The sequence below is a fragment of the Tribolium castaneum genome, chromosome 5, assembly GCF_031307605.1.
Source record: "Tribolium castaneum strain GA2 chromosome 5, icTriCast1.1, whole genome shotgun sequence".
In the NCBI taxonomy this organism is placed as follows: Eukaryota; Metazoa; Arthropoda; class Insecta; order Coleoptera; family Tenebrionidae; genus Tribolium; species Tribolium castaneum.
In genome coordinates this window covers 15,181,725-15,208,806 of record NC_087398.1, presented here as the reverse complement: position 1 = coordinate 15,208,806, position 27,082 = coordinate 15,181,725, and the positions used below count along the sequence as shown (strand labels likewise).

Sequence of the window (27,082 nt, the reverse complement as noted above, 5' to 3'; positions counted from 1 at the left end):
TATATAATATGTTAAATTTGTGACATGTACTTAAAAATTGTTTACAATAAATGTGTGCTAAAGCTGCCGATTTAATTAAAAATAAAGCAACCATTGTATTCTTCATTCTCCACATTTAAAAGTAATGTTAATGGAATCTTATAATTGTTACCACAGTTCTCCGAATTTTTTGAAACAACAAACCAATCATTTACGCTAACTAAACGTCACCAAATGAATTAGGACAAAAGTATCAATAATTCTTGTTAATATTAATTTTACAAAAAATTGTTAATTAATTTGTTTACATAAGACTTGCACCCTGAGGAAAGCTGTCATTCGACAATTTAACTAACAAAATGTGAGGTCCCAACTTAATTGTAATCAGCAGACCAAGGAACGATCTGCAAGGGCATCTTCACGCTAGAAAGCCTTCCCTCGGTTTACAATGGTCCAGCTGGATGTTTGTCAAGTTTCATTCGCACAGTGTCCAATAACTAAACGGTTGCTCATTTGCATATGTCTTATTAAAAACAATGCTGAATAAAAAATAGTGTTGATGCCCCACTATTTCACGAGATGCTATATAAAGTTCTTTAAAGATTTTGGAGTTCAGTGTGGTTTTGGATTTTTAGCGATGCATTTAAAAAATGTAAGTGTTTAGTGCCCTTTTGGATTAATTAGTGGTATTTACGCCTGTAGTGATTTGTAAGAGAGAAACATGATGTATTTATGTTTCTGCACAGTTTTCAATTTGTAACTCAGTCAACATTATTTGGTGCATCGAAAGATAAAAGTTTAATTTTTTCGAACAAAACATTCAAAATGTTTTAAAATAAGCCAAAATACTGTATTTCTGAATTTATTCTGTAAGTTTCTGCCTTGTTTTGAAAAAAGTATTCCGAATTTGTTTTTACTGTTTGGTTACTTGCTACTTGTTACTTTTTAATTTAATATAAATCTGAAAAATTTTATAAATCTATTAAAACAGACGAAATTAAAGCCTTTCAAATTTATTATTAAAAATTTCTATGTTATTTTGGCATTTTTTTATGTTGTAAGTTTTTTGTTGAAAAACACTCACAAATTTAGAGAAAATAGCGCATGTTCTATGCATTCCTAAAATTTTAATCATATGTCATAAAAACCGGTTTTTGAAATTTGTGGCAAACTTTTTTTTTATTTTAAAACTCGAGCAAATTTTCTATTCTTTAAATCCTTTAAAATAACCGAAAATATACAATATAATTGGGTACTCTACCTAATTTTATCAAGATATTTTCTAACATACCTACTTAAAAATAACGGATTTTAGACATTTTTATTTTATTTTGTTTAGCAAAAAAATCGAATTGAAAACATTTTACGGGTGCTAAACATTCTAAAGTAAACAACAAACGAACGTAAGGCATTTTCTGATTTAAAGTTAAAGGGTAACACGTTTTCGTGTGTTTCTAAGCCGATGCAATGGCGCGGAATTGATTTTTCTATTATCTTTTTACCCATTAATTTTTTTTCGGAATCGAAAAATGTTTTAAATATAAAATCTTAAGTAAATTTGCATCAATGTAATACTTTTTGTGTTTTTTAACTTATTTTTAAAAATAAATTTAAAAATTATATAATAAAAAACATTTTTTAAAACCAATAAGGTAGGGCAACAAATCTTCATTTGTTGGTAATCAGTGTAATCAGTTAATCACCAATGTATTTTTGAACAGCACTAGAAATCACTTAAATTTAGGGAAAATAAAACTTTTTTTTATGTAACTTTACAAATTTCAACTTTGATTTGATGAAATGTTTCGAATTTCGTAAGTTATGGCCTAAAAAGCGTAAGTATTGTAGTGAGACTGTGATTGATGATGGTTGATCGATGTTTAAATGATTTACAACTTATTTTAATTGATTTATTTAATTAATCTTGAATTTTACTTTTGTTTTCTTTTTTTGAAATGGTTTGGCTCGTCTAGTTAATTGATACGCTACATGATCATTTCACTTACCTACGTTGTGTTGTTTTGATGTACGAAGTCACTCTTATAATGATATCGTAATTTGATCTTAATTCTTATCAGAAAGGGTTCCGGATTTATCCGTAACGCAAGTCCGGATTCAAAGTAGTGTCAAAACGCATGGGAGAAGAAATTTAAACCACAAGTTTCCTCCAAAGTTATTTATTACAAGAATAATGAATATTCCGTTGGATGGATTACAATAATCAATGGTTATGAAAGTTTGATCAAATTTGGCCAATTGTTATTTGTTTTTGTATAGTAATGTCGTCAAAACATATCTCAGAGTCGTAACCACAATTCGTTTGAAATTCCAAGTAAATAGTTTCGAAGTTGCTGAGTGATACGAAAAAGTTTTATTGATATGATATGACGTTAATATTTAACATGAATTAATTTAATTCGATAATGTCCAAATAAATTAACCTACGTTTCAGATGATATTGCTCGAACTCATAGGATCCAGGCAATTGACAACGCGTTTCTAAATTACTTGTACCAAAGGCGGATTATAACATGCTCGCGGAATCTTTGATACGTGCATCGCATTGAATTTTGCGCCCTAGTGCCGAAATTCCGTCTCCGGTAAAAGTCAGGTGATCAACACCTAGAATGAATTACGAATAAAACCCGGACATACAAGCTTTTACAAATCAATCTGAATAAATGTAGAAGTAATTTCTCTCTAAAGTTTTCCGTCCACGAGCTTTGACAAAGACTTGTGCAGAACTTTGCCATGTCGCGATATCAGTTTATTACAGATAATCACGGATGATTATGTCTGCTCGATCGTCCGTAGTAGCCTGCAAGTACGTGGAAGTACTTGCCGTTGGGACGGGAATTACAACGTCCATTCTAAGTACAACGGGCGGAAACTACGACCTGCCACCGCGTCTTAGACCTTGTTAAAGTTGGGGAAGAGCGTCCCCGGGGACTACGACTCTTCCCATGAAGATGGCCAACTCACGAGCCTGTAATTTCTGATCTGGACGCAAAAGAGAAACACTCTTTTGCTTTATCGCCTAACGCGTTGCGGAAGAGAAATCGTTCTACTCTAAACCTATCCTTAACTAGCAACAAATCCTTCTATTTCGTAATATTTTGGTGTATGCAACCTTAAATTATCTGTGTACAACAGTTTGAATAGCACCGTGGGTTTTGGATTTAGACTTTTGTTGTAGTTGAATATTTGTTTGATGCCGTTTCACTCAAATTTGTCGTAACAGATTTAGAAGTTAGAAGCAAAGAATATAAAGAACTTTTAATATTGTAATTTAAAGGTGGGATGGTTGAATTGAAAAATATGAAATTGTTTGTTGCGAGTTATTTTAAGTTGAAAATGATTTATTTAAAATTTATATAGCTGACGTAAGACGAAGCACAAGAATTTAAATAATTACTGGTCTTTTCGGCATTTCCGATGCTTAATAACTTGGTGGTTACGAGAGAATTTATGAAATGAATGATAATGATCACTATTTCGAAATGACTTAAATGATTTAATATTATAATATTAAATGAATAAAAAATTAATTAATCCTTTTGAGGGCCTACCTAGAAATTTTAATCCTCCTAACGCAGGGGGTTAGCTGCTTCCCAGGTGTTGTAGTTCGCAGCACTACCTAATCGAACGAACACTAAACTTGTCTCGTTTTTAACTTACTCACTAATCACTAACGCTATCACTTAATTCAAGAATTTAAATTAATTTAATTTAAAATTACGCTTAAATGCACTTAGTACAATTTAGACGCACTAAAAGGTAAACGAAGATGTTTTTTAAATTTATAAAAATTTAAAAGGGCAACACGACAATCGACTACCTCGAAAGACCGTCAAAAATCGAATCCCTCCTAAAGTCAAGGGCTCATCTTGCGTAAGCTACACTAACTCGCTTACCCCACTACCCTTGTTAAGTAGTTTCCACATATGCGAAATTTTGCAAATTTGACTCTTATGATGTCTTGGCATTTGATCAAACCTTGTTTAACTTTCTAAATATTATTATTAATTAACAGCTGGGGTGTTTTCCGATTAACAATTTCATTATAATTAAACATTAAATTTGGTAATCGTCGATCTGAACTGAATACAATACAAGAACGCTATGGAATTTCCCCAAATATCCTGAAAGAGAAATTAAACTCCAAAATTGGTTGTTGTCAGGTCTGAAGTTGTTTTTGGGAACACAATGAAATGAATTTTGTGTAACAACAAATTTTGTTTGTTTAAATAACACAGAAAATATAAGGAAGAACCCCGTGAGGAAACTGTAATTTTGGTCGTACTACCCCTTGTTAGATGTCGCCCCCAGTACTACACCGGTACTATTTTAACATTTCCGCGTTTTTCTCCAATTTCCTTAGGGATTTTCCTGTCTACTTTCCTCTTAGGATTATGTTAGTAACGGGCAGCAATCGTGTCATGCAATTTTTTTGCTTACAATAATTTAATTAAATAGAATGATTTATACATCCGAATTTCGACGGCTGCGCCTTAAATATTAGGGTTAAATTTTACATCAAAATGTTCAGAAAAATTTCGCGTGTTTTTCTAAACTACTGGTTTCGTGATCTGATGTTGATTTAACAAAGAAAACGTTAATTTCGCTGCAATTTCTTATAAGGAATGCACATGTGTGCTTGTAATTTGATATTCTTTTAAAAAGCTCTGTTCTGTAACGAATTTGTCAACACCCCCTATTCAAGCGGCACTTGCCCAACGTCGTTTTGGCTATACTAATCTAGTTAACAGACATGAATTTCAATCGACCAATTCGTTCTTGAAGTTTTGCAACAATTTGTTAACAATTACGCCGAATAAAATAAATTATTCAATTTTATTTGATGACTGGAGTACACTGCATAAAGACTCAACTTTTTGGTACGAAACGTTACGGGAATTTTTGAATAAGATGAAATTTTGATTCTTTCTCGAGTTGTTTACTGATCATCAACGTGCCTTAAATTGGCTCATAAATTCCTTTCTTTTTGAAACGTGACTAGTTAATTTCTAAACAAAATTTTGGATTTAATTTTAGGTTTATCAATAAATTTTGGCTATTTTAAACGAAAGTAAATTAATTATGCTTTTGTGAGAAAATCATTGGATTAGCTGGGCGACTGTGGTGCAGAGCCAGGCCGTCGCCAACCCCCATATCTTTGCATATCCACTTGTTAAAACACATGGCCTTTCGACCACCCAATTTGGCGATTTATAACGTTTTTAACAGTTCTTGGAAAGTTTCGTGGGAACGATAATTTTCTAAACATTTTAATGCTAACAAAGGAATAAATAAGTTAAATTAAAATTTGTTGCAACTTTTGAATTGAAGTTGAATTAATATTGTCAAAGAACTAAACGTTTAAACTGACTCCGAATATTTTGCGCTGGTTAATAAAAAAAAATTTTAAATACCGCGATCATCACATTCGCCCCCTGTCTTGCGTTGCTTCGTAGATGCAGCGTAAGACACCGCGTGTAGGTTTGCTGTCCTCTGGTTGGTGGTCGGAATGGTGGAATCACCAGATGGTGGATGCGCCCATAATGTCAGAAACGCTCGAATTGGTAGATACGCCTCGAGATTGGCCCTCATGAACTTCTTGCGGTTTTATTTTAGTCGTCTCGTCGGTGGTAGAATTTCAAATTTGTCATGTTGTATACACCTTTAATTTCGTTCGTCACTGGGTCGGCGATTTGGTATGTGTTTGGATGAGGCTTGGCGATTATTTTGTACGGACCACTGTACAAAGGCATGAACTTGGCGAATTGGTGGGTTCTGGTATCGGAAGTCACTTTGTTCTTCAGTAGGACCCAATCTTCAATTTCCAGTACGGTAACTTCACCCTTTTGGTTTTTCTGCCGTAAGTTCGCATGATGTCTCAAGTATTCGCGAGCCTTTTCATGAATTTCTTCTCTCGTGAGTGGCGGACGTACAGGCAGTAAACCCGATGTGACTGCATCTAGTGGGTTTGGTGGTGTTCTGCCGTACAGGATTTCATATGGAGAAAATCCGGTACTGATGTGTGGCACGTAGTTCAAACAATCTTCGATGTTGCTCAAATGGTTGACCCAACTGGTGTGGTTTTCTTTACAATACGCTCGGAAAATTCTCCCCAGCTCCCGCATTACGCGCTCGCTAGGGTTCGATTCTGGGTGACGAATCGACGAGAGCGTTGGTTGAATGTCGGCAGCTCTCAAACTATTCTGCCAAGTGTTCGAAATAAATTGTGTCCCGTGGTCGCTTAACACACATTTGGGTTTGATGTACCCAGAGAAATCCTCTATGAGACGTTTGGCAGCGATTTTGGCGGTGGCTTTTCTCAGTGGGTAAAGTTTGAGAAACTTGCTGAAGACGTCAATGACCACAAATACATAGGACGCCCCCAATCGTCCTGTTGGTAAAGGCCCATAGAAATCGGCGCAAACTAGGTCTCCAATGTGGTCGTAAAGGATTGGCGTTAATGGACCCTGATGTGGACGGTTGGAACTTTTTGTCTTCTGACAAAGGTCACAACTTCGTAGACGTTTCTTAATTGTACGATACATGTTCGGCCAGTAGTACTCGCGCTTCATGGAATTGTACACTTTGGTTGCCCCGAAATGGCCCAGGAGTTGGTGATGGTAATCCACGAGCTTAATTACCAAACTCTCAGGTATGGCCAGGCAAACGTCGTTTGAATTTTGAGATCTGTGAACTAACACATTATTTGTGAAATTATATTGGGACCAAACCCGTTGAGTTCTCGCATCTGGAGCAGCTGCACCGGATTGTTTGTTGGCAATTATTTGACTCAAAACAGGATCATCTGATTGGTGTTGTTTGAGATCGGACATCAGTTGGAGAATTTCAGGTGTGTTGTTGACTTCAAACATTGCAACTATTGGTTGTTCACGTGGATATTCATAACTGGCTTCACCGTCGGACGGGTATCGTGACAGGATGTCGGCAATTACATTATCCTTTCCTTTTACCAACTCGATTTCGTAGTCGTACTGTCCTAGTATCAAAGTCCATCGAGTTAGGCGTTCACTGAGCAAACGACAACGGCTCAGAAATTTCAAAGCTTGGTGGTCGGTTCGGATGATGATTTTTGTGACTTGGATGTAGATTCGAAATTTGTGTAAGGCAAAAATGACGCCGAGTAATTCCTTTTCTGTAGTCGTGTAGTTGAGTTCGGGTCCTTTCAAAGAGCGACTTGCAAAAGCGATCACACCTCGCGAACCGTCTTCCTGAATTTGATACAATTCCGCCCCCAATCCGTAACCAGAACTGTCAGTTTGGACGTAGAATATTTTATTCAGGTCGGGGTAACGTAACAACACAGCTTCGAGGAACAGATCTTTCACACGATCGAAAGCTTCTTGTTCATTTCGTCCCCATCTCCATTTTTCACCCTTTCGAAGTAGTTTGTTTAAGTCTTGTGTGGCTGCACTGTATCGAGCACAAAATTTTCGATAAAAATTACAAAGTCCCAGGAAGGCTCGAACGTGTTTAGTTTTCTGGGGAACCGGAAAATTTCGGATGGCGCTGATTTTTTCCGGGTCGGCTTTGATACCGTTGATTGTGAGAATGTGCCCCAGAAATTTCACTTCCTTTTGTATGAAATTGGATTTTTCGAGATTTATCGTCATTCTAGCTTGCTTCAATTTTTCGAAAACTTGTCGGAGATGTTCTAAATGTTCGTTTAGCGTTTCGGAAGCCACTAACAAATCGTCGATATAATTCACGACGAATTCGCGAACTTCTGTTCCTAACACTACGTCCATTGCACGACTGAATGAACCCACAGCAGTTTTTAACCCGAAAGGTAGGACTTGGTATGTGTAACTGCGACCGTTGTACAGAAAGGCGGTGTACTGTCTGCTTTCTGGCGAAAGTGGGATTTGCCAGTACGACGATCTCAAATCAATGGTGGACATGTAGCGAATTCCGTGAAATCGACGTAATAATTCGTCAGCAGCGGGTGGTGACTCACAATCGGCGATCATTTTGGAATTGATCATTCGGGCGTCGAGGCAAATTCTCACCGTTCCATCTTTCTTTTTCACTACCGTCATGGGACTTGCGTAAGGTGACGCCTCACGTTTTATTACCCCCAAGTCTAACATTTCCTGAATTGTGGCGTCGACGGCAGGACGTAGAGCAAAAGGTACTGGGTACGGTCGTTTCAAGAAGGGAGTCTTGTCGTGTAGTTTTATTTCGTGAGTGTATTTGTGTGTTAGCCCTGGACGCGAACTAAAGATACATCTGTACTCTTGCAGCAGGTGTATTAATTTCCGTTTCTCGGCCTCAGGAATTTTTAATGGGTCCACCTTGGCTTGTAGGGCACTGGGTGACTCTAAGTGTTGCTTTTTGTTACAAGTCGTGATCGGCGCCGAATGATTGACTTCGATGTGACCAACAAGATCTTCCACATAATCCTCCGGTTCCGGTGGTATCTCCGTGGTTTTTCTAAACGGAAAACTGTGGTGCTTCTCCCCGTTTCTCAAAAGGATTTCGTTGTTATCGAAATCGATGACCGCGCGTTGTTCATTTAGCCAGTCTGCTCCCAAAATGGTTGGCTTGATTAAATTTTTAACGACAAGCGCCACGACGGGGTAGAGATGTTCGTCGATTTTGATTTCCAGGTAACACTGAATAACAACCTGGCAACTTCGCTGGCCGATGGCTCCACGAAGATGGATTGAGGTAACCGGTAATGTGGGCGGTTTGTTTCCGGTCTCGATCAACTTGGACCAAACTTCTTCGGAAATACAGCTGACTTCACTTCCGGTGTCTAAAAGCGCGGTGACTGATTGTTGTTGAGAGATTTGGATCTTAATCTCCGGCACGACCCTTTGTATGTTGTTGTTACCTGCGGCAGCGGATTTAATTATAGAAAAAACATTTAACTTAACCTGGGATGCTCGCGGTCGAGCATCGTTTTCCCCTTCTGTTGACTGTGACGAAGTTGAACGTTTACGTTTCTCTCCCGTCCTCAATTGTTGGTTCCTGCTGTCGCTTTGTGGGCCGTGCTGCTGGCCGGAGTACTTTAGGCCCCGTCCTGTACTCCGCCCCCGTTTCCCGAATTCTTGGAGTTTCGTGATGTTTCACCCTGCGCTCTCGAACTTGTGTTGTTGCGGTTGTCGTTGGGGTTGTTTTTGCGCCAGTGATTGTTGCTGTTGTTTCCGTTGTTATTGTGCCAACGGTTGTTGCTGGTGCTGGGTTGGTTGTTGCGCCATTGTTGTTCGTCACTTGAGCGTTTTGGGAAACCATTTCCACGATTTGCAGGAGCCGCAGGACGAGTTACTTCGTGGTGGTCAATGTTTGGCCGCGGGCGCTTTGGCTCGTTACGCCGCTGGTGGTCTGTTGCGCGGGGTCGTTCCCTGGGAGCGATGTTGGTTTTCTCTCCCGGATTTTGTCCCGGAATTTCTTGAGCTGCCAGGAATTCGGCGGCATCCGTGGTGGTACAGATTTTCTCTAATACCCACCACGACTGTATTCTTTCGGGGAAGTGACGCAGTAATTCATCCAGCAACACTTCCTCCGATAAAGGTGTTGTTAACATGTTCGCCATGTCGACGTAATAAGCAAAATGCGACAGCATCGTGCCCCTGGTTTCGTCATAGCGGCCTGTAGCGATTTGAAATCTGATGTCCCGTTGACGCTTGGCCGACCAGTAGGTCCGGAGAAAGTCCCGTCGAAAGTCCTCGTAACCACGCCACTTCTTCTGGAATATTCCCGTCCAATGTTTGGCATTGCCTTTCAAGCAATCCATGGCGACTCCCAAAAGACGCTGCGAGTCGAGCCCGAAAAAACGTCCATATTCTTCAATGGCTCGTAAGAATTTCACCGGATTTTGCCTTTTCAGGCCTTCGAAAGATGGTCGTTCAGGAGCTGGAAGTGGGCGATCCAGCAAGCTCCGGAGTACTCCGGAAATTGCGGCCACATTGTCTGTTGTGATTGGCATAGGTGGTGAGGCCATCACTGCTCCCGAAGTCGCTGATGTGGTCGAACTTCCCGGCTCTTGCACAAGAGGGCTCGCAAGAGGGGCTGGTTCCGGAGCTACCGGAATTTCCGGGTCGGGTTCTGGCGAAGTCGTCCCGTCGCTAGGTAGTGGAGTGACTTGCCAACCATCGACATCAGCGGCGGCGCTGGTACTTGGACGTACCTGAAGGATGGCTTGCGGTCTTTGAACCGCTGTCGACGTCGATGGCGCCGCGAAGTTTGGCACATTCCTTGGTTGTTGGGAGTTTAACCAACGAACGAACCACGTCGGCATTTCTTGCGGTGGGGCTCCGGCGTTTCCGGTGTTCCTGTTGTTTTCCATGTCGACAACCTTCAATCTCGGGTATCGAACGATCAAATAAATTGGAGTCCTAGAAATTTTAATAACACAGCAGTATCTTATTTACGGCAATTTTCCCCTCGGAAATGACACTTTATGACTTTGAATCCTGGTCACGGCACCAATAAAAATATATATGTAGTGAGACTGTGATTGATGATGGTTGATCGATGTTTAAATGATTTACAACTTATTTTAATTGATTTATTTAATTAATCTTGAATTTTACTTTTGTTTTCTTTTTTTGAAATGGTTTGGCTCGTCTAGTTAATTGATACGCTACATGATCATTTCACTTACCTACGTTGTGTTGTTTTGATGTACGAAGTCACTCTTATAATGATATCGTAATTTGATCTTAATTCTTATCAGAAAGGGTTCCGGATTTATCCGTAACGCAAGTCCGGATTCAAAGTAGTGTCAAAACGCATGGGAGAAGAAATTTAAACCACAAGTTTCCTCCAAAGTTATTTATTACAAGAATAATGAATATTCCGTTGGATGGATTACAATAATCAATGGTTATGAAAGTTTGATCAAATTTGGCCAATTGTTATTTGTTTTTGTATAGTAATGTCGTCAAAACATATCTCAGAGTCGTAACCACAATTCGTTTGAAATTCCAAGTAAATAGTTTCGAAGTTGCTGAGTGATACGAAAAAGTTTTATTGATATGATATGACGTTAATATTTAACATGAATTAATTTAATTCGATAATGTCCAAATAAATTAACCTACGTTTCAGATGATATTGCTCGAACTCATAGGATCCAGGCAATTGACAACGCGTTTCTAAATTACTTGTACCAAAGGCGGATTATAACATGCTCGCGGAATCTTTGATACGTGCATCGCATTGAATTTTGCGCCCTAGTGCCGAAATTCCGTCTCCGGTAAAAGTCAGGTGATCAACACCTAGAATGAATTACGAATAAAACCCGGACATACAAGCTTTTACAAATCAATCTGAATAAATGTAGAAGTAATTTCTCTCTAAAGTTTTCCGTCCACGAGCTTTGACAAAGACTTGTGCAGAACTTTGCCATGTCGCGATATCAGTTTATTACAGATAATCACGGATGATTATGTCTGCTCGATCGTCCGTAGTAGCCTGCAAGTACGTGGAAGTACTTGCCGTTGGGACGGGAATTACAACGTCCATTCTAAGTACAACGGGCGGAAACTACGACCTGCCACCGCGTCTTAGACCTTGTTAAAGTTGGGGAAGAGCGTCCCCGGGGACTACGACTCTTCCCATGAAGATGGCCAACTCACGAGCCTGTAATTTCTGATCTGGACGCAAAAGAGAAACACTCTTTTGCTTTATCGCCTAACGCGTTGCGGAAGAGAAATCGTTCTACTCTAAACCTATCCTTAACTAGCAACAAATCCTTCTATTTCGTAATATTTTGGTGTATGCAACCTTAAATTATCTGTGTACAACAGTTTGAATAGCACCGTGGGTTTTGGATTTAGACTTTTGTTGTAGTTGAATATTTGTTTGATGCCGTTTCACTCAAATTTGTCGTAACAGATTTAGAAGTTAGAAGCAAAGAATATAAAGAACTTTTAATATTGTAATTTAAAGGTGGGATGGTTGAATTGAAAAATATGAAATTGTTTGTTGCGAGTTATTTTAAGTTGAAAATGATTTATTTAAAATTTATATAGCTGACGTAAGACGAAGCACAAGAATTTAAATAATTACTGGTCTTTTCGGCATTTCCGATGCTTAATAACTTGGTGGTTACGAGAGAATTTATGAAATGAATGATAATGATCACTATTTCGAAATGACTTAAATGATTTAATATTATAATATTAAATGAATAAAAAATTAATTAATCCTTTTGAGGGCCTACCTAGAAATTTTAATCCTCCTAACGCAGGGGGTTAGCTGCTTCCCAGGTGTTGTAGTTCGCAGCACTACCTAATCGAACGAACACTAAACTTGTCTCGTTTTTAACTTACTCACTAATCACTAACGCTATCACTTAATTCAAGAATTTAAATTAATTTAATTTAAAATTACGCTTAAATGCACTTAGTACAATTTAGACGCACTAAAAGGTAAACGAAGATGTTTTTTAAATTTATAAAAATTTAAAAGGGCAACACGACAATCGACTACCTCGAAAGACCGTCAAAAATCGAATCCCTCCTAAAGTCAAGGGCTCATCTTGCGTAAGCTACACTAACTCGCTTACCCCACTACCCTTGTTAAGTAGTTTCCACATATGCGAAATTTTGCAAATTTGACTCTTATGATGTCTTGGCATTTGATCAAACCTTGTTTAACTTTCTAAATATTATTATTAATTAACAGCTGGGGTGTTTTCCGATTAACAATTTCATTATAATTAAACATTAAATTTGGTAATCGTCGATCTGAACTGAATACAATACAAGAACGCTATGGAATTTCCCCAAATATCCTGAAAGAGAAATTAAACTCCAAAATTGGTTGTTGTCAGGTCTGAAGTTGTTTTTGGGAACACAATGAAATGAATTTTGTGTAACAACAAATTTTGTTTGTTTAAATAACACAGAAAATATAAGGAAGAACCCCGTGAGGAAACTGTAATTTTGGTCGTACTACCCCTTGTTAGATGTCGCCCCCAGTACTACACCGGTACTATTTTAACATTTCCGCGTTTTTCTCCAATTTCCTTAGGGATTTTCCTGTCTACTTTCCTCTTAGGATTATGTTAGTAACGGGCAGCAATCGTGTCATGCAATTTTTTTGCTTACAATAATTTAATTAAATAGAATGATTTATACATCCGAATTTCGACGGCTGCGCCTTAAATATTAGGGTTAAATTTTACATCAAAATGTTCAGAAAAATTTCGCGTGTTTTTCTAAACTACTGGTTTCGTGATCTGATGTTGATTTAACAAAGAAAACGTTAATTTCGCTGCAATTTCTTATAAGGAATGCACATGTGTGCTTGTAATTTGATATTCTTTTAAAAAGCTCTGTTCTGTAACGAATTTGTCAACACCCCCTATTCAAGCGGCACTTGCCCAACGTCGTTTTGGCTATACTAATCTAGTTAACAGACATGAATTTCAATCGACCAATTCGTTCTTGAAGTTTTGCAACAATTTGTTAACAATTACGCCGAATAAAATAAATTATTCAATTTTATTTGATGACTGGAGTACACTGCATAAAGACTCAACTTTTTGGTACGAAACGTTACGGGAATTTTTGAATAAGATGAAATTTTGATTCTTTCTCGAGTTGTTTACTGATCATCAACGTGCCTTAAATTGGCTCATAAATTCCTTTCTTTTTGAAACGTGACTAGTTAATTTCTAAACAAAATTTTGGATTTAATTTTAGGTTTATCAATAAATTTTGGCTATTTTAAACGAAAGTAAATTAATTATGCTTTTGTGAGAAAATCATTGGATTAGCTGGGCGACTGTGGTGCAGAGCCAGGCCGTCGCCAACCCCCATATCTTTGCATATCCACTTGTTAAAACACATGGCCTTTCGACCACCCAATTTGGCGATTTATAACGTTTTTAACAGTTCTTGGAAAGTTTCGTGGGAACGATAATTTTCTAAACATTTTAATGCTAACAAAGGAATAAATAAGTTAAATTAAAATTTGTTGCAACTTTTGAATTGAAGTTGAATTAATATTGTCAAAGAACTAAACGTTTAAACTGACTCCGAATATTTTGCGCTGGTTAATAAAAAAAAATTTTAAATACCGCGATCATCACAGTATATATAACACATTTGCAAAGTTGTCTTTTGTTGTCGCAAAATATTCTAAATTTTGTGGTAATTTCATTAAAAACCATAAAAAAAAATTGAATTCTATAAGATTTTTGGTGAAGAACATCGCAATTTTTCAAAAACATGTGTAGATAATGCATTTCAAAATCTAATTTTACAAGACACCCACAAATTTATTAAAAATAAAAAACAGTTTAGATTCAAATTTTGATCTTCTTTAAGATAACTGCAATGATCAGCAAAATCGAAATATTATATAACAGTAAAATTGTTTAACAGTTGCTTACATTCTAGGACTGTAGGTCCGTTGGAATTTGGCTAAATAAGTTTTCTAAAACATCGAGAAAAAATCTAGAAGTTATTAAAAAAATTTAGTTCATCCAAAAAATATTGTTTTAGACGGAAAATGTTGACAAAACAACTTCTGTTTGTATTGGTTTTTAACTTATGCTTTCTGCAACCTGTAAATGCCTAGAAATGTATGTAACAAACTTCTTTTAGGAAATTCAAGATGTTTTTTATTATTAATTTTTCTTATCAACGTTTTTAGATGTGGGAGAGGAAACTTTTGTGATCTTAAGAATATATATCCAGATGATCCACAAACAAATTTAATTTTGATAATTTTTTTATTATTATCTTATTAATTTTGTGTTCTGAATTTTTAATTTCTTTATCTTCATCCAAATACAGGTTTAATTTTGAATTTATATTTTTATAAAAACTTTTATGCTGGGTCTATTCATAATTTAATTTTGAAATTACTTCTTCAAATACAAAAGTTTGATTGTCACTTATTTAGTCGAAGTTCTTGTTGATAAAATATTATTGGAAATGCATCATCACGAAGACAGTTTCTAAAATGAAGAATTTTCTGTAAAATATACTTTGAAGAAAAATATGATTTTTGTTGGTAACATTTTAAGCCTTTTTTTTAATATCTGAATCCTAGATTATAAACCCTATTTTAAAACACGTCCCCCATAGCAACGTGTTTTAAATTAAAATATTTCAACAAAAACATTTTTGAATAACACATACAAAAACGCTTAAGTCCAGTACATGTTTTGTTAAAATTTCTGATTATTATTATTGGAGATTGAATCTTATTCAAAAACTTTCGTAACTCGCAATTTTTAAGGGCTTTTTTTGGAACTCAAAATATCTAAATACCTATGTTTTGTTACACTTGTTTTTTTCAGATTTTTTTATCAGCATGTAGGTAGTTAAAAAATTAATACAGCAGATTTTTCAATGTAATCGTTTTAAATTTTACATATAGAGATTTTTTTGCTTCTTAGACTTCCAGTTCTCTTAGTTCTACAGAATTTCAATCTCACTGTTTTTTTGTATTTCTTTTTGTATTCGTGTTTTCAAGTTTCAATTTTTTTTTACCTTTTCACTTGTCAGGGCATTGATTTTTTATTTAAAATGTAGTAAGTGTTTTTCTTTTCCAGTTCTGTGATTTTATCAATTTTTAAATTATTAAGTCACTTAGTTTTTAAAATGTCAATGTCATTATTTTTTGTGTTTTAGCTTTGAGTTTCTCAGCGTTAAATTTACTTAATTAGAATGTCAGTTTTTGAATTTTTTCTTTTTGTATTTTCCAGTTGGAAACACTACATAGTACAAGGTAATCCAGGGGTTTGTAATCGGTTTATACCTCACTATTGAGTATTTGGCCTATGTTAGTTAGTCGAAAAAGCAGTAAATTTTTTATTTTGTGGAAGATGAGTGAACACTGTTCAAATATCTGTCAGGATTTTGTGACTGAGAGTGATAAGAGAATTGTATGATGATGATAAAAGGTGGTTGTGACGTCACTATTTCTTTCTTTCGATTCGATTATTTCGTTTATTTCTCATGGCAAAAAATTTTGAAAAGAATCAACTGGTATAGAGGAAACAATATTTTCATGAAATAAGTGAAATAAGTTGTCAACATAAAAAATGTATCTGACATTATTATTACTAGATTTTAATACCTAATTTCTTCTGATATCTAAATAAAAATTTTGACCTTTTAAAAATCCTGTCACTACCAATTTTCAATTTGTAACTCAGCCAACATTTCTCATTTGCAAATTTTATATATTTTTAATTTTTGTGTGCAGTGGCCTTCATGGTGCTTTCTTTTGGTACTGACGACTTTAAAGACCGAAGCTGCGGACGATGACTACAACATTTTGCACAGAGATGGCTCGTTTGAATTCGGATACGACAACCCGAATTCTTACCACCATGCTGCAGGGAATAGAAATAATGTAGTCAGGGGCGAATTCGGGGGTAGAAACCCTGGAACGGGACGAATAGACTCGACTCAGTACACTGCAGGTCCTAGAGGCTATAGACCAAGGGGTAAAAATGTGCACAGGAAATTTGATCTCAACCAGAACGGTCCAAGACCAGTCGGGTCAAGAGATGACCCTTATTTTGACCCTTATGAGGACCCAAGTTACAGTTTTGAATTTAAAACTAGGACTTACAACCGCCAAGAGAATGCCAATAGGGTTGGGGATGTTAATGGGAGGTATAATTTTATTGACGATGTGGGGGAAATACACAATGTTGAGTACATTGCGGGAAAAAATATCGGGTTTCATGTCAAGACACCGTATCCTGATTCCAATCCAAGGGCGTATTATGGACGTTTGTACTATAGAGGGAGGGGGAAACCTATTCCAAGAGGGAGGACTTCTATTCAAAGGGGTCTGGATGGGAGCTACAGGTACTTAATTTTATGGATATATTTAAAAAACGCTTTGTTGCCTAATTCATCTTTTGCGAAACAAATTTGTTATCGGAGCAAGGTGAAATTTTGCATACACACGTAATAACAATGTATAAACAATTAACAATTGTTATAAATAAATCGGCTCGTAAGTGAAATGCGAAAATGAGACCAACGCCACTCAATATACAGTTAAACCTCTCAACAACGGACATGGATGAGGAATCTTTAATTGGCCGTTGTGGAGAGGTGTCCACTAATGGGAGATGGGAAATTTTAGTATAGGTTTTGTTACGTTCCTACCAAAATGTCCGTTATGGAGAGGTGTCCGTAATTTGGAAGTGTCTATTGAGGGAGGTTTCACTGTTGCAGGCAAAACCTTATAATTAAAAATTAATCGATGTTAATATTTTTTGAATTACTCATATCAATTTAAATCACCTTAAGATAATATATCCCATTTCAGTTCATAGTAGAATTTTGCAACAGCGCATTTTCATTTTTTCTAATGAAATGGAGCACAAATTGAGAGTTTCTGGTGGTTTTTCATAGCTCAAACTATGGCGCTGAGATTTAGTATAACACAGAATCTCTTATACAGAAACTCTCAATTTGTGCTCCAAAAACTCAAATGCGCTGTTGCAATTCTACTATGAACTGAAATGGGATATAACATGAAACCTGGTTAGAAGAAAATTTGTTACACCTTTTTGTAGAATATTACTTAAAAAATAAATTAACGTATTTGAGGTTAAAATTAGTAATTGTTGTTTTTGTTGTGCTTTTAACCTATACTGAAGATGTTGAATCAGATGTATGTATATCAAAAAATTGAAAATTAATATAAAATCTAACCAGTGTTAAACTAACAATTGGAAGTTATCTACTTCCTTTAGGAATGATTTAATTTTACTGAATTGGAGAATACAGAACTTTCTTGTTAGGAATTCAAAATGGTGTTTGTCTTTAAATTTTCTAATCGCCTGTAATATGTATTTTTTACTTTGCATTTATAATACGTTTATTAACGTCTATCAGGAGATGTTTATGTTACAGTGTACTTTAATAAATTTAGGGTTTTTGAGAGTTTTTAGAGTTTCATCGATAAAGCGTAGAATTCACGTACGACCGATTAAATGAACATTTCTTCTTTATTTATTACTTATTACCGTTAGCAACAGACACAAAATTCTACAAAAAAATTTTTTTATTAAAATAAAAAAAGAGGACGCAAAGTATAAAAAAAAGTATAAGAAATCGTCTACGGCTCGGTTTTTAACTAGGGATTCTTGCGCCAAATCAACCCTTATAAAACTTGTATTTTAATATACTATTTTGCTACATTTTAATTTTATACTTCGTTTTTGATTTAATTGTTGTTTACTATTTTTTTGTATTTTCTTGACACATTCCTTGCTCCTTAATCATTTGCTAAAAATTGTTCTTTTTGTTCTTGTTCTCACGTGTTTAATTTTTGATTTTGATTTTCATCATTGCATCCTATATTATGAGTACTTTAGTTTTAAGATTTAACTGTATTCTGTTTTTCCATTTCTTGTTGTCTGTATTTAACCCCACAGAATTATGTAGTTTTTTTTCCAAGAAAGAAAAATGTATATGAAGCTGGCTGTGCATTAAAATCTAACCAGTGTTAAACTAACAATTGGATTTTTTTTTGGATTTATACACCTACTTCCATTAGGAATAATTTCATTTTACTGAATTGGAAAATGCAGAAATTTCTTGTTAAAAATTCAAAATGGTGTTTGCCAATAAATTCTCGATCGAGCTTCAGTAAAAAGGTTGATCATAATAAAAATAATAATACTCGTTATTGAAAAATTCCTAAAATAATCAATTTAAGGATCAATAAAACACTGATGTTTACAACCGATACACATATGTTTATCTAGAGGATATTATTAAAATTGAATTACCTATTTCATAACTATTGTATTTTTGCACTTCTCATAGTAGCTGAACATCTTTACAAAAAATAATAGCATGTTTAGTGTAGAATTAATAAAATAATAATTTAATTAATTTAATTTAACAATGTAATTAACAGAAATTGACACAAGAAAGAATAAGAAAAATAAAATAGCAGGGTGTCTCGGTAAGTTATGAAAGTGCATTAAAGAAAAATATGAAAATTAATACATATTAACTCACCCTCTGCATCACCTTAAATTATTTTTAGGTCACAGTCTTGTTTCTTTTTAGTAAAATACAACATTTTTTGCATTTTTAGATATATTTAGCTCTTAATAGTTGCTGTTGTTGAATTTTACCTGAACATTTACTGGTCGATTCTGCTTTTATTTTTAAGTAATTAAATTTGTTTAAAGAAAACAGATTTTTTTAATGTGTTACACACAAAATTACCAATACTAAAAAAATAACATTCTCACCACTTTAATGAAAACTGTAAAAAAATGAAGAAATAACTATTTAAAAACTATGGAAGTACCAATGTCGCACTTTACCAAATTATTTTTTTAAATAGGTATTTATTAATGATTAGAACTTTCATGAAACTGTAAATGATATTGGCTAATAGCTATCAATTTTTTGAAGTGCATGAATTATTTATAACAATAATTTTGAGAGAAAATGCAACTCAGGCATTTACATAGTTTTGAAACTGCTAGTAGTTTATTAAAAATTGAATTACTTAAAAATTTAAATAGAGTAATATAACATTTTGTTTTTGTGTCTCAGAAATTATTAAAAGATAAAGTCTCAAATCTAAATGTCTTTAAAATAAAAAAGTATTTAATTTTAAAAGTTAATTTTAGCAACAATACACATTATTCAATGAGTGGTAATTAGTAGTAATATTACATTATCACTTTGTTAGTATTTATAGCATTGTAAACCACAGTAACGCAAAATTTCACTTTTTTTAGACTTCTGAAAGAATAGGTGAATTTTTTATCTGAAGAAGATAAGTACTTAACTGTTAATGTTTTTAGAACAATAATAAAAGCCTAGCTGCTGGAAAAAAATAGGGTGCTCAATTTATAAATTATATCTTATTAAAGTCTTAACAAACTCTTCGACTGCAACTGTTCAAAAAATGTTGAAGCATTTTAAAGTTGATTCATTCAGTAAACTCACTCAGTTTACGAATATACACTTTTTACTTTTTTGTATTAGCATCTTCCACTTTATAAATTGATAAGAGTTATCATACTTCAAAAAGACGTCAATGACAACCTATGCCAAAAGCCTTATACTATGGCTAATAATTAATGATAATGAATGTCTACAAAAAAATTAAGATATTTTGAAATAATTATTTTGAATATAGTTTTAGTAAATGAATGTTAACAGTGTTAACACAAATTGAAACAAAAATATATGTTCTTCCAATGGCAATTCTCTACCTTAGGAATTATTCAATGAATAAATGTATCTAACAGTCAGTCAGTCTAGAAACCGAAAGATAGTGAAATAAATATTGGAGCACTTCATTTGGAACAATAAACTGCGAAATGAGCATTTCAAACTTTTTTTTTAATTAAATATTTCTCAAGAAAGAGTTTAATTTTCTCGTTCAAATTAAGAAAGTCAGTGATTTTTGAACTGCATTGTACAAATCCAAGATGACATAGTGCAGTAAATACACGGTATTTGGAAACTGGATACACTTAGGTATAGGAAAAAGTGATAAGAATAATTCAGCTAATTTAATTAAAATAATTTGACGACTTCTGATTTAACCGGAAATGCTGCAGCCTTGAAAATATACACACATTTTTAGCAGAATACACATCTTTATTAGAACCCTCAAAATTTGTAATTAAAAAAAAAACATCCTGAGTATTAGTGTATTATGTATTCACGGATAATATACAATGTTTTTGTTACTCAAATTAAAATAAATCTTTTTTTCCAGATTTGTTTCAGCTGGACCTGATCAAAGACGTACCGAAACAAGTGATTCATCAGGCCATGTCCGTGGTTCCTACACATACCTCGACGATAAAGGCGTTCAACACTCCGTACACTACATTGCCGGCCCGGAAACCGGTTATAGAGTCCTCAAAAACGTAAAAGGACCACACCTCCCAACAATCTATCCTTTTGGACGCCCCGAAATCATCCCACCTGATTTTTACGATTACATCAAAGACGATGTCTTTGACACCGCAGCTAGTGGCCCCATCAACAACATAGGAGGTGGTGGTTCCCGACCAAATAAAGAAGAACAACCCCAAAAACCAGGAGAAGAAGACAAGGGACCTTCAGTGGAAAATAATGATGACTCGTTCGGTGCACCATCTGGTGCTTCGGAACGCCCATCTTCAGGGGGAGATTTAAGACCCCCAGTTGGGGGCACCCGCCCACCTAGACCCCCACCTGGGGGTGATTTTGACGATGGTGATGGAGGAGATGACGATTTTGAAGGTGAATTATTTGGGCCTTCTGCTGGAGGTTCTAAACCTAAACCGTCCCGACCTACGAAACCATCGAGACCTTTTGGTGGTTCCAGCGGAGGTGGAGGAGTCACTAGACCTCCGTTTGGAGACACCAGTGGAGGTGGGGGAGTTACTGGACCCCCCTTTGGTGCTGGGGGAAGTACTAGACCTCCGTTCCAAGCTGGAGGAGCTGTTCGACCTCCAAGACCTGACGATGGTTCCTACAAGCCCGATTTTGGCGATACTGGAGATGATGGTTCCTACATACCACCTGGAGATGTTAACCAGGACGATGGAAGTTACAAACCTGGGTTAGACGAATCGGAAGCTCCACGTCCAGGGCTTGGACGGCCTCCTGGGGGAGATTCCTACGACTATGATGATACCAACGGTTTGTTTGGGAGCGAGTCCAACTCGCGCCCACCTCTGGGGGGTGGTGGGAGACCTCCAGTGATCCAAATTCAAGGTGGGGGCAATGGAGGGCCTTGTGAGAGATGTCAAGGCACAATTGTTACAAATGTGGGAGATAAGCTTTTTTCGGTACCTCCTGGAGTTTCTGTAAGGGCTCATGTCCAGTCGATTGATTTGTTACCGTTAGTGTCAAAGGTTCCTTCCCCCAGTGAGCAATACAATGAGGAGATGAGTATCAAAACTGAGCAACTGAATTCAGCAGCTAGTGATGTGGTTAGTAGTAACAGTACTGTTACAGAAAGTAGTAAATTGACAACGACCGTAACTGTACCAACAACTACCACAAGTGCAGGGACAGAAGCAACAACGATTAACGAATAATTTATTTAAATAATTATATATTTTTGTAATATATTGTATCTGATTACAAGTACTAATAAAGCTGTTTTTTAAATTAATTAATTTTATTGTGAGAACTTTGTGTGTGTGTTTAATTTTTTATGTAAGGTCGATGTTGTTTAAACAATTATTTTTATCTAAATAGTTTCATGACACACTTTCATTGCTTATCTTTTATTAACACATCGTAATAAATCTTTTTATATAAAAAACATGTTTTATTAAGAAAATTTACACCTTGACCTTGCCCTCGGTAATTAATTTCTTCCCCAATTAAATTTTCATTTTTGGAAGAATGAAATACAATAGATGCAAGTAATTAACTTAACGTTTTTAAACTTGACCTTTTATTTACAAAATGGAAATAATCACTTAATAACAATTTTGTTAAATTATTTTTATTGGCATCGTTTAGCGTGGGTATAAAATATTAATTAGGGAACCGAGAACAATACAATGCTTACCACTTGTTTACTGCTTTTATAAACAAAGAAATTTTACGCTAATCACGACGGCAATCAATAATAAGGCGTTAAATTATCGAAATAATGATCATATGTGGTGTCTTTTTGAAAGATCAAGGATTACAAACCAATGAAGTAGCTAAATATAATTCTGCCCATCCCACAAACACATTAAAACAACTGAAAATAAACATGATACCTAATCGGTATTTAGAGACACAAAAATTATGAAAAAATATTCTAGAATACACAAATTTATTCTCAAACATGAAATTATATTGCAATTTCTCTTCACCGGTCAAACTACAGAGTGAGTCAATAGGGGGTTACTTCTAACATGTCCTAAGATGCAACCAAAAATACTTATTGCACTTACCACTTGGATATTTCGTTTGGTTTTTAAAAACATTTATTGAATTAATACTGGTTTTTTATTATTTAAATTATAATAATCTATAATGAAATTTTAGCAAAACTGTCAAGACAAATTTGATACTACCCAGAACAATGTAATTGGGAATTAAATAATATTTATTTAACGATTACCAATCTGGTCAGCTAGAATCAGCATTATTGATTGCAAATTTGTATAATTTCAGAAATAATCCACTATTGACTCACCTTGTATATCCGTATTCCACAATAATTTTTTTTTTCTACTTTGGTTTCACAAATTGTGAAACTTTTGTGTAACTTCTTTTAGTAAATTTTTGGGAATTGTGTTGACAGTGTTGGGCTAGGTGTCATCACAGTCATCACTGTTATTTAGTGATTTTAGTCAACAGCGTCAAGTCGTTTATTGGTGGGGCTCGAATAATTAACAAAATTAAGAGGAAATAGTTTGAACACATTTTGATAAGTTTAACTAAACAAGAACAAACAACAAAAATAGAAAGTATAAAAAATAGTATATAACACTCGTTTTATAAGATTTAGTTGAAGCTATTATATCATTCTATTGGAGCGCTCCTTCGTCGTGCTCCAAAACCATTTGTGCCACAATATAACGTCTTATAAAACTTGTATAATCATATACTTCCAAATTACAAATTACATAATTTTGAAACAGCTAATAAGTATAAGTCAAGTAGTCAAAGTAATATGGATTCAGTTCAATTAAACTCAAAGAAACTGTACCGAAATATAAAATATAATTTTCCTCTTTTTTAAAAGCAATGGTTTTCTTAGACTTGTCTTTTGCAAACAATTATAATTTTACAAATTTTAATGTTTCTTAATTAATTAAATAATAATTCTTTTAGGTAAATTAATTCCTCAACATTTATTTTTTGCGCTCTTTTCTTTTTAATATTGCTTATTGTGTTGATGTAATTTTTATTGAATCGATTCTGTAAAAAATATAAATGTAAACAAAGTAGAACTATTATTATTTTATTATTACTGCGGACTGTTTATAAAAGAGGATCTCAGGTGGATCTAGAATTTGAATCTCCCGCATTTAATTATTTTATTTCTATAAAATTTCTGAAAAGTACCAATTTTTTTCTACTCAGGCAACCAGCAAAACCAAATTTTTCATATACTAACGTTGCTCGATTTTTTCTGGAAAAAAGCAGCAAACTTTTAATACCTACTACGATCTTACATTCATTTATAGACAGATTTTATAATTGCATTATTAAAGTGTTGTAAAATAAAAATGTACACGAGTTTGTAAACCAATAAAATATTCAAGAGACAAATTACAAACTAAAAGCGCAAGTTTAATCACAAACTTAATAATAAGTAATTAAAACAAAAGTAAAGATTAACCCGAAAACCTAAAGCAAACACCTAAAGTCCAAAAATAAATAAAATATGTAAAATCTAAAGAAACGTCATGGCTAAAAACTAAAATTTTGTAGATATTAAAATTGCAGCTGTAAGTTAATAAGAAGGCATTGTAAAAGATTAAATTTGAATAAATCTCAAAAATAAAAATCTAAGGAAATGGATTTCTAGACATCTTGAAAAACAGAACAAAAGAAAAAATATTATGTGTACTCGTATTTTCTACTTTCTGATACAGCGTGCTCAAAAACTGACGCACCAACTCAATGGTGTGTGGTAGAGAACTGGTTACATATAAAGGTGAAAATAGTAAAAAAATTCTTTGTATTAAAGTTATTGATAAATAACGCACTTTAATTAAATGATATGTGGCAACGTTGTCTAACAGTCGTGATCGCAATAGAATTTGATCAACAATAAAAATAAATTATTTTTGAAACGGCTTCCTAGGAAATAATTTCCAGTGTTGGCACATTTACACATTGTGATTTGTTTGATGAATTTTAATTTTGTAAATTAAAGAAACTGCTAAAGTCTGATAGGAAATTTAAAAATAATTATTCATCGTTTTGTTAGAGAACGATTACCTAGTGTGAAGCAAAAACATTAAAAAATAATAAAAACTAATAAAGTTATCACAATAAGTTTGTACCTTCAGATTTTTTAAAATATGACTTTAGGAATTTTTTCAACATTTTTCCCGTAATCTGCACTTGCTTTTCAATAACGTACCACTGAGCCAGATTTTGAGCACCCTGTATATGTTAAAAGTTAGATTTTTAGATGTCTAAAATAAGTCCAAAAAAAGGTGGTAGTAATAAGTAAAAAAACTAAAATAAACTGCACCTTGTCTGCATCCCAATAATTAATGAAATCATACACAAGTCTGATTTCCAGACTTTTGTTAAAATTTGTATATTTTGTGATTTTGAAGTAAATTGTTTTCTCAGTTATTTGGTTTCAGTTTTCTATTTTTTCTCATTTTAATTTCAATATTCGATTCATATATGAATCAACAAAATCAATCTTTAACAAAATTACAACTTTCGGCTTTAACAAAAAAGAATAAACTATAAAATCCAATGCAACGTCAGTGCGAAAAATCAATTAATTAATATGCAAATACACACAAAATAAACTTTTAAAATTCTGAAAAATTTAAATAAACACGAACAAAAAAAACAAACAAACAGCATAAACTAAAGAGTTCCACTCGAAAATGATGCTTCCAAAATCCATAAAATTCTATTCTAAATGTTCATAAAACCTAAACAGATATATTTGTCAAATCAAACAAATGTTGAATAGGAAAAAATTTTGCTAAATATTTGAAAAATTATAACTATTATTCAGATTTTTTCAATCGTGTTAAATAATAAATAATATTAAAATAATGTCATTTTAGACATCGGTAGAAATTTAATTATTATTGGTTAAATAATGCTCTCCAGGCATTAGCCGTTACAAAAGTGTAAATGTAAAATGTATAAGTTTATCTTCTGTTTAACACTTATAAATTGTTTTACTTTGAAGAAACTATATGGGCAAATACTTTAAAATTAAATAGATATACAAGGTGAATCTGTATCTTTCTTAACGTAACTAAAATCACAGAAATTAGCGTTTGTTATTATACAGACTGATCCAGAAATACTGAGTCTGTTGGTAACACATTTGAAAGTATTTGTGCTCGTAATTTGCAACACTGTAACCGAATTCGATTTTTCTTGACAATTATTTGACGTACAACCCCACAAGAATGTTAAATTGTTGTTAACTGGAAGAGTACTCCATTGGTATCCTTAAAAATTTAAGTCCAGTGTTGCCAACAGACTCAGTATTTCTGGATCAGTCAGTATTAATCACTTTATTTTTTTCTTTGTACATGTGCAATTGTGCATGTATTTTTTTTTAGTTTTTCATATTAAAAACGTTTATCTAATATTAATAAAACCAAAAATATTAAAATGTTTATTAATCGAAATTATATGATTTCAGTGCCATTCATTTAAAACGTAAAGCACGCAGTGCTTAAATGATATTTTGTTCAAAAAATACATTTTGAAACTACTCTTTGTTTTAATTTTTAATTGTTATTTTATTAATAATTTCTGCATAAAACAGCATATAATAAACATCGTTTATTTTAAAATGTTTAAAAAATGTCTCTAGACACAAAAAATAATGAGTTAGATTATAATTATTAATAATACAAACGCGAAAACACAAGCTTAAAGTTCGAGGGCTGTTGAGTATGCAACAAGCGTAAGCGAGTTATTAATTTTTTTTAAATGTATTTTCAATTTTAAATTTAAACATGCTTTAAATTAAATTTAAAACACGTTGCTATGGGAAGCGTGTTTTTATAATAGTAAAAACACGTTGATATAAGAAACGTGTTTAAAAATAGTGTTTACAATCTAAGATTCAGATATTAAAAAAGAGGCTTAAAATGTTACCATCAAAAAAAATAAAAATTTAAATAAACATAAGTAGGTAAATATCGCTTGTTTCAGAATGAAGAAATATTAATTTTTTGCAGCAACTGAATACTAAGTGGGTATAATTCATTAATCATTATTAATCGTTTTAAATATAGACAATTGTAAAAAATTGCATGCATAGAAAAAAGCCTAAAGCATTTAATATCAAACACTGATTACTGTGTGATAGCTAGTTTTTGAGATACATGAAAAATACACATACTTAAAGCAAACTTACTTTGCATGTAGAAAATCACTTAATTAGTGAAATAAACCAAATTATGTAAACAAAACAAACTTGT

The 27,082-nt window shown here is 33.9% G+C and overlaps 1 protein-coding gene across 2 annotated transcripts; it reads left to right on the top strand.

Moving 5' to 3' along the window:
- Nucleotides 1-523: 523 nt before the first annotated feature.
- Cpr73D (Cuticular protein 73D) lies at nucleotides 524-22,101 on the top strand. Of its 2 annotated transcripts, XM_015979704.2 has the most exons (4): nucleotides 524-631; nucleotides 16,192-16,805; nucleotides 20,710-21,790; nucleotides 21,839-22,101. In XM_015979704.2, the coding sequence occupies exons 1-4, from the start codon at nucleotides 539-541 to the stop codon at nucleotides 22,022-22,024; spliced, it is 1,974 nt and encodes a 657-aa protein (XP_015835190.1). In that variant the 5' UTR covers nucleotides 524-538; the 3' UTR covers nucleotides 22,025-22,101. The 2 variants fall into 2 exon arrangements, with proteins under 2 accessions (XP_015835190.1, XP_969947.3); XM_964854.5 differs by having other exon boundaries at nucleotides 20,710-22,101.
- Nucleotides 22,102-27,082: the final 4,981 nt, after the last annotated feature.

Bases quoted from the DNA above. Each gene is read 5' to 3' on its own strand.
- Cpr73D (XM_964854.5), top strand. From the start codon at position 539: ATGCCCCACTATTTCACGAGATGCTATATAAAGTTCTTTAAAGATTTT. The intron at 632-16,191 runs GTAAGTGTTTAG...TTTTGTGTGCAG, and splicing joins TAGCGATGCATTTAAAAAAT to TGGCCTTCATGGTGCTTTCT. The intron at 16,806-20,709 runs GTACTTAATTTT...CTTTTTTTCCAG, and splicing joins GGTCTGGATGGGAGCTACAG to ATTTGTTTCAGCTGGACCTG.